At 35.3% G+C, this 12,471-nt stretch overlaps 1 protein-coding gene across 3 annotated transcripts in view; it reads right to left on the bottom strand.

Moving 5' to 3' along the window:
• The window catches only part of LOC131435075 (uncharacterized), a 397,241-nt gene that overhangs the window by 145,999 nt on the left and 238,771 nt on the right, over nt 1-12,471 (bottom strand). Inside the window, exon 1 of one of the 3 annotated variants that reach the window (XM_058602577.1) lies at nt 2,641-2,661. The exons of the other annotated variants lie outside the window; for them this stretch is intronic. Within the exon in view, the coding sequence (XP_058458560.1) occupies nt 2,641-2,646 (6 nt within the window). The 5' untranslated portion in view covers nt 2,647-2,661. Of the gene's footprint in view, nt 1-2,640; nt 2,662-12,471 lie in introns of those variants that run through there. 3 annotated transcript variants of the gene reach the window in all.

Raw genomic sequence — 12,471 nt, 5'->3', positions numbered from 1 at the left:
GTCTTTCAAAGCCAGTAAATATACCAAGCGTCAAATGAGCCGGAATCCTTGGTCTAAAAGTGTGCTAGGCTCGTGTACGACCGTGTTTTGACGAAACACAAAGGCTGCTCATTGATAAGTGACGAAATACATATACGTCAAACTCGATTTTAAACAGCTTCCCGATCAAGAGTTTTATATCGCAACTGGGCATGTGAATGATCCGAGAAGATTGAAGTTCGTGATCATCGAAAAGCTCGTGAAAGCTGCCATGATTTGGCAAGCGATTAGCAGTTGTGGTCGTAAATTGATCAAGTTCAATGATCATATGACTTACACTTCCGATTCTATAGATATAATCGTATAAGTGACGCAACCGACAAATAGCACTAATTTCTATCCATACATTTCTACAGATTTGACGTATCTCCGGAATCAAAGGTTTGGATGTACTATTTTCAATACATTTAGTTTGAGGAATGTTGTCGAATATGAAACATAAGCGCTGAAGCATACTTTTGTTATCTACCGCAATCAATCTGATTGAGTTCGTAACAACAAAGAGCCCAAATTCGTGTTAGATTTTGTCTTAATAAACAAAAAATGTTATTATGAGACTGTGTGAATGACAAAAGGTTACATAACTAGGTGGATTAAAAATAGGTTTTTTCCACATTTTCAGGACGGGTTTTTTAACACAGCACTCCAATGTAAAAAAAAACCTTCTTAATCCACCTAGTGGTGTGAAAATACCTTTCTCTTCTATCATAACAGTCTCATGAAAATATATTTCATACTTTTATTAAATAATTTTGGATACTAATTTTGACACCAATTGATTCAAATTGATTCGAGTAGTTCAGTAGTTCATATATCTTGAAAAATCACCACAGGAATGGGCACACGAAATTTTCGAATTCCAAAAAAAAAATTTTTGATGCCAAAACTCTTAGAATTGCATAAAACGTCGAGATCGAAAAAATCTTGAAATTTTTTTTTTTTAAATATCCGAGTTTTTGAGACTAATATTAAAATTTTTCTAAGTCTCAGAAAGTCACAGCCATTTGGTCTTCGAACTTGATCAATGGTCCGATAGTACCTTTCAAACGAGCATATATTTGTTAAAGTCGGTTCAGCCATTTCTGAAAAAATTGAGCCCGTAAAAACACAACGCGTTTAGTCGGTTACGTCACTTATACAATCATATCTCCGGAATCGAAAGTCACAGCCATTTGATCTTTGAACTTGTTCAATAGTCCGACAGTAGCTTTCAAACGAGCCCAAGTTTAGTAACATCGGTTCAGCCATATCTGAGAAAACTGAGCACGTTCAAATATCTTCGAAAAGTGCACATACACACACACACACACACATTTTCCGATCTCGTCGAACTGAGTCGAATGGTATACAACACTATGGATCTCCGAAGTTCCGTTCGAAAGTCGGTTTTCCATCATTTCTAATATCTTTCTATAGAGAAAGGTAAAATGTAGTGTATTATAGATTGTGATTATTATTATGATTATATAGTTTATTAACTGCGGCTTTAACCTAATTGTGGTCGTTCTCCGAGGGAAGTAATGAATGTGATGTAAAATGATTGGCATCTCTGAATAGAGAATGAAAAGAAGAAAAACACTATCGAGTTTTCAGTTTTGTACACTAAACTCATTGCGTCAAAATATATCCAGTAGGTGTAATGATATTGAATATCAGTTTTGAATATAGGCCAATCTATAGATTTTCAAAACCAGACCACTTTTTGTATGGAATTAAGTTCATAAAATTTCAAATTTGGGCCTCTACACAGAAAAAAGTAATGAAATTTACACGGCATGTAAATCAATAGTACTATGATATAGACGTCAGTTGAAGCGAAAATCTGGTTTAAAGTAATGATAAAGCTTAAATTGAAAAGCATTGATTTTTCAATGAACTTGACTGTATAATTCAAGATACGCTTAGTTTTACTGTCAAAGTATATTGAAAATTGAAGAAATGTGAAATAATTTCACATACAGCTTGCTAGATATATGTGCATTAAAATTGATGTAAAGATGTGTTTCTTCGTTCAAAATTTCAAAATTATACTGGGAATTTAAACAAAAATAAGGAGACGGGTATAGCGTGATGGGTAAGTCGATGCCTTTCACGCAGCCCGCCTGGGTTCGATTCCCAACCCCGCACATAGGGTCAGAAAGTTTTTCTGGCCCGAAGAGGCGAATGACATTAATGTTAAAACCTCTATAATCGAAACGAAAAAAAAAAAAAAACAAAAATATTTGATAGGGATCTATGAGAATTGCATATGATATAATTTTTTATTTCGCTTACATCTAACTTTGGAGCCGGAGCAATTTGATAAACAATTTTCCGATGAGAAACTGTTGAAAATCCCTCCTGTTGCCTCCTCTGGGAAGTCGATTTGAGCTTTATTACGGGTCTTTTCGTCAGTCACTTTCAAAATTTTCGGTTGGTTGTAAATCTAAAAATCCGGCAAATGGGAACACGTAACTCCGCAACATAAAAACCGGTCAGGGTAAAATTTAGCATCAACATATTCGGTAAGACATTTGGTTCATTTGAGTATTAGTTTGAATAAATCGGTTTACCCATTTCAGAGACAATTAGGTTTAGGTTTACTAAAAGACACATACATACCGACATATTTCGATCTTGATGAATTGAATATAACGGCAGATGACATTCTTGAGTTAACAAGTCGATTTGCACACTGTTTGGATAATAAGATTGAGAAACAATTCTAAATGAGAATGACAAACAATGCACTTTGCAGACTTTGTCGGTAATATTCATCCAGCGTAGCGAAAACAATCAAATAAATAGTAAAATATCAACATAGAAAAATATGAACTTTTTTGTAATTCAATCCAAAAAATTACTACCAAAAGTTTAGAATGATGATACTCTAAATATCAGAAGCCAAACAATCACTCCTCACGGGAAAATCCTTTGGCAAAATCTTGACAAAAAAAAGCTTTTTGCTGGCTAGTCAACCAAATCCCCCTGTAATCCGGTAATGCTGCCAGCACAACCAGTTGGAAGGTAATATTGCGTGAAAACCGGCAGGAACAGCGTCCCACCGTCAACCAAATAGGGGAAGTACCCAAGAAGAATGACTACAAGAAAAACATTGTAATAATGTGATTGACTTCACAGTAAGCTCGGGCATGTTCCGATGTGCCTCTTGTGTGAACCCAAGCCGAAAGAGGGCGACGACTGGGGAAGACAATAAGACCGTCCAAAGTCTTGCGTACCAACTTCAATGGCCCTCTCGAGACTGGCTGATGATAAGTTATGGCTGACATTTTCAACGCCTTTGCGGCGGTTGGTTGGCATGCTGCTGCCTCATCTACGGTCAAACGAACGATGGACGACACCAGCAGCAACAAGCTTGAGACGGAGAATGGTGTTATTGAATTAAATTAATGATATTGGGACTGTTTTGCTTCGCTAGACTACAATTTACCGACAGTCAGTTGAACTACAGGTACGGGGACAATTAGGCGGAAACGTGATTTTTCTAGCATTGGGTTAATGTTGGATGATTATCTACTTCCAGATAATTTATCTTGTTTAAGTTTGCTTTATTGCAGGATTTTTGGTGTTGTAATGTTCTTCCACAAATCAATACAACTACTGAACGCTTATTTTCCCAGAACCACTCCGTTTCACATCCATGCTTGTTCGTTATTCAAACAGTTGGGATCGTTCTACAAATTGACCGATAGTAGATCTACTTCCCGTCACCTGGAAAATTGAATCTGTCAGTTTCAGCCAGCGAGTAATCACGTGAACATCAGGATAATCCTTCCACGCTCGTTGCGTCAACAGCGTAATTCAATTAGATATCTTTCGAGAGAATGAACCGAAATGCTTTTATTACTCCGCCTACGGTAGCGCTAACCCATGTGGAAATGGAAAGCATATTTTGAGGCACTTTGTACGTTGATGTTCGTCGTCATCGAGCACCGTGAAAATTCACTTCCTTAAAAGCCCTCCAAACACCCCACCGCAGTTAGAAATCGCTAGAGGTAATATCTAATGGTCGAAATTGAAAACTTTGGGGACGATGTTGTAATTACACTTCACCTCGTCGTCGCCGTCGTCGTCATCGTCGTAACAGTTTGAATCGGTGCGTAAAATTTGCAGCTGATGGCTCAAAAACCAGAACCAGTCAGGTGATGGCGGGTGGTGATTCAAACCCTCGCATTAAAATTACTGGATAATAACTTTTAAATTATTAATTTTTATAATCATCTCGATTATTTGCTTTGGGTGTATGGCGTGAAGCGGTAAGGCAGATTACGGGGGAGAGGGGGACCGATTATGATGTTATGGTTAAATGGGAATATTTCGATGAATTAAATATATAGCTATCCGCCTCACACAGGTGCACATACTATAAAATTATAATACATTTCTTTTAAATTTTAAATGAATCCGATGAGAATCTTTTCCAGCATGCTGTTCACCAGCATTATGGTAGCATTTGTGTATCATTTCTCTTCATGCCAAAAACAGTAATGTGACTGAGTAAGTTTAAATAAGTAGAATTAATTATTTGAAGAAGATATGTTTCTAAAATTGAATCAGAATTCAGATCCGGATAAAATTTCAGATAAAAGAGAATGATTTAGCTTAAACAGCCTACGAAGATCATGCATAGCATTCTAAGCAATCTGTTTCAAGTAATTTTCCACACTTGAAAGTTCGCGCAATGCAACCGAAGGAATTTCTAAGCAGCTTCTAGAATATATTGCTCAGTTCTTATGTAGCGTTAAAATCTATGCGGAAATTGTTCGGTACTTTCTGGTTGCCAAAAGTTCCGCGCGTACTCTTAAACAGGGAGAAAGTTCATGTGGAACTTGTTCTGTATATTCCAGCTTTAAAAAAGTATCACGTTTTTATTCTAAGCAACAAGCAAATTATCGCGAAAACTTGTTCTGCACTTTCAAGTTCTCAAATCTTCCACGTGGATGTTTTAAGTACTTGTGGAACTTTTGATTGCTTGGCTTGATATCAGTGTGTAACGGTGTGATATCTTTCTAATTCACATTTTTTATTTCATTCTAAGTCTGCGACATTACGGACAGCTTTAAATCACAACTGGCCTATCCAGCTTTTGACTCCTGAAAATTGACTACCTAAAGCTTTTTTTTACTTTTCTTTACGTTTCGTCTTAGACTCGTCAGTGCAAAGCAGTTCAAATTGAACTGCTTAATGCAAACTTAAAAAGTTCAACTTGAACCGCTAAGCAGACGTAAAGTTAATGCTATTTGCAAAACACTTATTAATTGGCACCGAAGTGCCATGTACCTAAAGCTGCTTCTCTAGTAGCCTTTTACGAGACTATTAATTCATCAGCCATTTTGCCTTTCTCTATTGAAGCGATATATTGCTGAAAAATCCAATTTTTGAGTGTTGTATATCATTCGACTCAGCTTGCTAGTAAGTGTAATTCGTGCCAAAAATTATTTCAATGAAAAACAAATATTTCAATGGGACTGTTTTAATGGCTTGAAAAAAGTACTATTACAATACTAGATAGCTTAAAAACTTAAAAAAACTTTCTTAAATTTTAAATGTTTTCAAAACCGAAACTAAATCAGCCTTTTTCAAGGCTAGTTATTTAAAGAACTATTTTTCGAGCTAATCATTTTTTGCCTTTCTCATATAGAAAGATTATGCAATCACTTGAAAAACCGACAAGTGTCATATACCATTCGACTCAGTTCATCGAGCTGAGCAATGTCTGTGTGTGTGTGTATGTGTCAAATAATCTCACTAGGTTTTCTCGGAGATGGCTGAACCGATTTTGACAAACAAAAAATGAAATGGATAGGACATCCGGAATTCCTGAATTTCCTCCGGTTCCGGAGTTATAGGGTAAAGTGTGTTCAATATAGTACACCGTCACTTAAACCGGCGAAACAAAAAACGTAAAAAAATTTCTAACCTCGTCTCAAAACTACACAAATCGATAGTCATTATCAGTAGGCAACTAAACAAACCGATTCCGAATATCCTGGTACTCAATAACACTCACTTTTCTCAGCGATGGTTTGATCGATTTCCACAAACTTAGATTCAAATGAAAGGTCTTCCGGTCCTATATGCAGAGATGGTATTTCACAAGAGTGATACACCAGGGCGTAGATTTCAATTATACACTGCGGATACATTTGCTCCGCTCCAGTCAAAGCGGAAAGCGCACTTCTTCTCAGTGTTCAGACAGACAGACTTTGAGTGCGTGCTTGTGTTGAAAGAAGCTGGTGCGAGAGAATAACGTTCTCTTCGCAGGAATCGCTCTCACGTGCTCTCGCCTAAATACACCCAAGTGATCACTGGCACGTGATGGTGAGCGAACACTTCTGTGAACTTCAATTAATAGAGAGTAGATTTGGCCTTGCTATGAAAAATTTGCAAGGAAAACCGAAAATTTAACGATAAATTGTTTTATTTTGCCGATTTTGCGTGCCCATGCTTCTTCTACGCAAACCATACACCAGAGTGCTCACCGGCGTGTACACCTCTGTGAAAGTATCTGCATCCACCTCAGAGAATTTATTAGCTAATGCTCTACTAGGTGGATTAAAACAGGGGTGGCATTATGTATCTCGATTCGAATGAAATTTTAACGAATCGACCACGTTTCGTATTATGGTTCTCGATTCGAAGTCGATCATCGAGCTTCGTTCGACTTCACTCGAAGAAGTATTAGATTATCGAGAAGTATTGGCATTATGGAACCAAAACAATCGACCTCGTAAACGACTGAACTCGATAAGAAATGGTCGAAAGCCTTATTACTATCGACTATGAGTTTTCGAATACGTTTCTTTTTTATTTAGGTAGTTATCGATAACATCTTAGATTTTCATAAACATTTTAGTATTGATAATCTTTATTTTAATGCATTGTTTTGTATATCGTTATATATATATATATATATATATATATATATATATATATATATATATATATATATATATATATATATATATATATATATATATATATATATATATATATATATATATATATATATATATATATATATATATATATATATATATATATTGTGTGTTTGGCATATTATGTACAAGTCGAACTGTTTAGAAAGCATATTAATTGAAAGCTGCGTGGTGTTTACTTAAAATAACAAAGTTAAGTCGAAACTAACCTATGCCTAGTAACTGTAGTTTGTAATAAAATTTCTGAATCCTGTGGACAGAAAACGTCGCTCAAACGGATTGTAGGAAAAAGCTTATTCGCTCGATACCAATGAGCAAATAATGTTTTTACCCATATATCTAACTCAAGTAAATTGAAAATTTTTTCCAAACACCTTGAAAGTATTTAAAAGGTGATTTTTTTGAGGTTAGGATTTTCATGCATTAGTATTTGCTCAGATTTTTTGAGGTTATGATTTTCATGCATTATTATTTGCTCAGTATGCTTTGACATTTCATCATGAATAGACTTACTAACGAGCAACGCTTGCAAATCATTGAATTTTATTACCTAGAAAAGTTGGCGCTTTTTTATCGACAAATTTTGTTCAGCGATGAGGCTCATTTCTGGTTGAATGGCTACGTAAATAAGCAAAATTGCCGCATTTGGAGTGAAGAGCAACCAGAAGCCGTTCAAGAACTGCCCATGCATCCCGAAAAATGCACTGTTTGGTGTGGTTTGTACGCTGGTGGAATCATTGGACCGTATTTTTTCAAAGATGCTGTTGGACGCAACGTTACAGTGAATGGCGATCGCTATCGTTCGATGCTAACAAACTTTTTGTTGCCAAAAATGGAAGAACTGAACTTGGTTGACATGTGGTTTCAACAAGATGGCGCTACATGCCACACAGCTCGCGATTCTATGGCCATTTTGAGGGAAATCTTCGGAGAACAATTCATCTCAAGAAATGGACCGGTAAGTTGGCCACCAAGATCATGCGATTTGACGCCTTTAGACTATTTTTTGTGGGGCTACGTCAAGTCTAAAGTCTACAGAAATAAGCCAGTGACTATTCCAGCTTTGGAAGACAACATTTCCGAAGAAATTCGGGCTATTCCGGCCGAAATGCTCGAAAAAGTTGCCCAAAATTGGACTTTCCGAATGGACCACCTAAGACGCAGCCGCGGTCAACATTTAAATGAAATTATCTTCAAAAAGTAAATGTCATGTACCAATCTAACGTTTAAAATAAAGAACCGATGAGATTTTGCAAATTTTATGCGTTTTATTGTTTAAAAAAGTTCTCAAGCTCTTAAAAAATCATCCTGTATAATATGCCAAAAGCATCACAATCTCGTGCTATTAGCGTGTATTTGACTCTTCAATAGTACCTAAATAGATTATGAATACTACAAAGAATGGGTTGCTCCTGGTATATTAGCTAAAGCAATATCTCCTAATAAATATGATAAAATACTACAAAGAAAGCTGCAAAACCTAAAAGCCTTTGATTAAAACTACACATATGGATGACGTAAATTGAATTAGACTTGAAACAATGCATGAAAAATACAGATTTTTTTTATTATAATTTCAAAAGTTCATCGATAAATTGTGTACAAGAACACGCTTGAAAAAATTCTTTACGTTTTCAAATGGAGTGGAAACGAATCTGCTTCTTGATTTAAATTTCAGAAATGTGTTCATGTTAATTTCGTGCGGCAACTTTAAACCGCAGTATTACAAACAGTTTGCTTCTTTTCAGTACTTGAACTGAATAAGAGGGATGTCAGGTCATTTTTTCAAAAATCTGTGATCAAGCCAAGAACCTGTCTGTGAACATCTGTGGACGTTTCCCATACCACAATAGCAGATCGGAATGAATTTGGTGAGCAAAAAAAAAAGGTCTCACTACCAACACCTACCTTTTTACTCAACCGCTCTGTACTTTTTGGTGCTAAACTGTACTCGATTTCAAAAATCTGTGTAAATCTGTGATTAATTTCAGAAATTTGTGAAAATCTGTGCCATATTTAAAATCTGTGCAGAAAGTTGAAAATCTGTGAAACACAGATTAATCTGTGAACCTGGCATCCCTACTGAATAAATGTAATCGAAAATACTCGAACAATAATTCAGTTTAATTTTTTTCATGATTGCAATGTATATGGGTTTGTTTACCTATGTATGTTATGACCAGAGATGCCAGATATTTTCATAGAAAATCTGTATTGATTCGTATAAAATATCTGTATTTATTTGTATTCGCTAATAAAATGAAATTTCTACAATACAATTATGTTAAAAGGTGTTATTCCAATAGATTATGGTTATAGAGTGGTAGATTAAATTTCATATCTTATATTATATTCATCGACGAAATTTTATAGTTTTTTCCTATCAACAACAATTGAATTATGGTGCCATATACTTGTCTAATTTGAAAATGTTCACTTCATAGGTTGAGATGGATTTCCAGAACCCAATATGCAACGTCAAGTCAGATAATACAACTGTCAGTCTGGCAATAATGTTTCATGATGCCAAGACTTGTCTAACTTTTAAGTTCAATTTAGTTACAAATTTTAATATAAATGGATTTCAGTGTTCTTCATTAAATATCTGCACAAAAAATATATATTTTAAAAAGTGATTTGTACGTTGATTCCTAAACGTTTATCTCGTCATTGCAATCAAATACTAATAGATAGCTCAAATACTAATAGATAGTTAAATTTTTTCCTTAATACTTTTGGTGAAATCTGTATAAATCTGTATTAAATTTAAGAAATCTGTAAGAAATCTGTACTCTGTATTAAATCTGTATGCGCATGTAAAAATCTGTATAATACAGATAAATCTGTATAAATGGCATCTCTGGTTATGACAGTTCGAGCAGCGTCAGTCGAAATCTAGTACCACATTGTTAGGATCTCGATCACGAGGTCGAAAGCGATACGTAATGCCTCAGTTCAGTCGAATCGACTTCAAAAATAATCGTTTCGAGCAACTCGATTCGAGATGCATAATGTCAGCCCAGATTTTTGTCATATAGAAAGGCTATGAGTGTCATATATGATTCGACTCAGTTCGTCGAGATCACAAAATGTATGTGTGTGTGTGTATGTATGAATATCTGTATGTGTATATGTGAAAAATAAGGCACTCGATTTTCTGAGGGATGACTGAACCGATTTTTACAAACTTAGATTCAAACGAAAGGTCTTATGGTTGCTATTGAATTTTATCCCGATCCGACTTCCGCTTCCGAAATTACAAGGCAATCTGTGCAAATATATGCGAAAATGTGCTCTCAATTTTCGTGGAAATTTCTTTATTGATTTTTACAAACCAGGATGCAAATAAAAGGTCTTGAAATTCTTCAAAAAATCCCAGAAAAGTTGATCCAGATCGGACTTTTGGTTCCGGTTTTACTGCACGGTAAGAGAAATATTTTAAATTACATCAGTAGTGATGGCGATGGATGTTAGTTAGTTACTTTGGGATTTCTAGTCCCCGGTTTTCGTTTCCGAACGCACCGGTAATATTGAAGAAAAGCTCCCAAAACGGAGCTCACTTCAACTTCTCAGCAACGGTAAAACCGATTTTCACAAATCATTATTCAAATTAAAGCTCTTGGTGTCTTAAAGGTACTGTGCAGTTTCATCCAGATACTTTATTATAGGGTGATGAGTATCAAAACTTTCAAACTGTCATACAAAATAATGCAAAACCGGTACGCATCGGTACGTACTGGTACGGAAGAAGAAAACTCCACCACCTAGTGTACTTTCTTCAATTGTCAATGCAAGCTTGTCACGCTCGGTTTAGATCTATATTAACTTCACATAGTTGTTTACAATCTGAAAAGGTTATGGTAGTTTATACCCAAAGAATGTTTGGATTTTATTCAAGTTTGAAAGAAAAAATCGTGACAGAATCTTCTAGTGATGTTGCTGAAAATAAAAGTAATATGAGAAAGACTCATTACACCCCTGGGTGCATTAAAAAAGTTTTTTTAAGACTACCACCGTATCAGTCTACATCAATGCTTGGGATCTCCCAGAAAGACAACAAGCTTAAGATTAAGAGTAAAAGAATGCATAGCTCCCGTGTAACCAATTGCTTCGAAAACATATACGATATGCATTCAGAATCTGATTATTACGAAATAGAACAAAAATCTGTTAAAATTAGCGCTTGTCGTTCCAACCAAACAACAATCTATGCCTCCAAGAGCGGTGATGATGTCCGAGTTCAAAGTGTTCCGTTCTGAGTATTCTACTTGATATCGAATTGGACGAAAAAGAGAATGTCGAGTCTTGACGAATGAATCAGAAAATCACGAACGAATCCTTTTTGTCTATGAAGTTCCATTTTTATTCGTTTGATTTGAAATAAAATAAGCTCTTTAAGATTGTCTTGAAAGAATTATCAAATGACAAAAATACTGATGAAATTCAAATGAACTAAAGTAACTACTTGGTCTTACTCCTTCACCATTAATAATTATGGAAGAAAGTGCTGTAATAAACCACGCTCTGGGGTCTTTCATGAACTGTATTTAGAAATTTAGGATTTTTTTAGAAATAAGTACGTTTCACATTCCACGTTCAAATTCGTTGAGAACATTATAAACAGCGTAATGGCATTGTGAACTTAACGCAATGTCGTCGTGGCCGAAGCTTTGGTATCGGTAAAAAAAATCATATGGATAAACGGTGTTTGAATTGTGATAATTCGCAGTCGAAAGGCGTTTATTGAAAAAATGAAACCACTGATAAATTTTCATGTTCTAATTGTGATGGAAATCTAAGTTCTTTCATTTGAAATATCCTGCAAGAGACAACATTTTTATCGCTCGTTCGCTTCGACAACAACTAGTTAATTAAACAACTTATTATTCTATATTCCGTAAAAACATCCATCTGTTACGCCTAATTATTCTGAAGCACTTATTTCTTCTAATGCAAAAAACCAAATAACAGGTACATCTGGCCCGTCATCTTTTTCATATGATATCACGTCACATAAACAATGTTACAATCAATTCAAAAATTTTAATTGAAATGCTCGATCCTTAAAGCCGAATGATGATCAATTTTATAACATTCTCAAAGTTTACAAAATTCATATTTCTAGTATAATTTCTTAAATCAAATATCAAATTGAAAAGCAACCTAAATTATGTGTCTCTTTGATTTGACAGATTTACTGGAATGGATTTTGTCGAACGTCAGATTTATACGATACGATCTATACCTTCCTTCAATCCTAAAGACTGTCCCAGAAAGTATGGACGCAAACAAAAACCGCTGCCACTTCGCAATGGTGCAGAATCTGTCAATTTTTATGGCTGCGTCCTATTGTTTACACTCTTCTCTAACCACTTGTGCAGTTGTTTATTCGTTTTCATTAGTTTGTTTTGAAATGCGTGGACTTTCAGCAGAACAACGTCGAAAAATTGTGTACAAATAGTGCACAGAACGCGGACTGTCACTGAGAAAGATG

Source organism: Malaya genurostris, chromosome 3, assembly GCF_030247185.1.
Source record: "Malaya genurostris strain Urasoe2022 chromosome 3, Malgen_1.1, whole genome shotgun sequence".
NCBI classification, from domain to species: Eukaryota; Metazoa; Arthropoda; class Insecta; order Diptera; family Culicidae; genus Malaya; species Malaya genurostris.
This window is presented reverse-complemented; position numbering and strand designations above follow the sequence as displayed.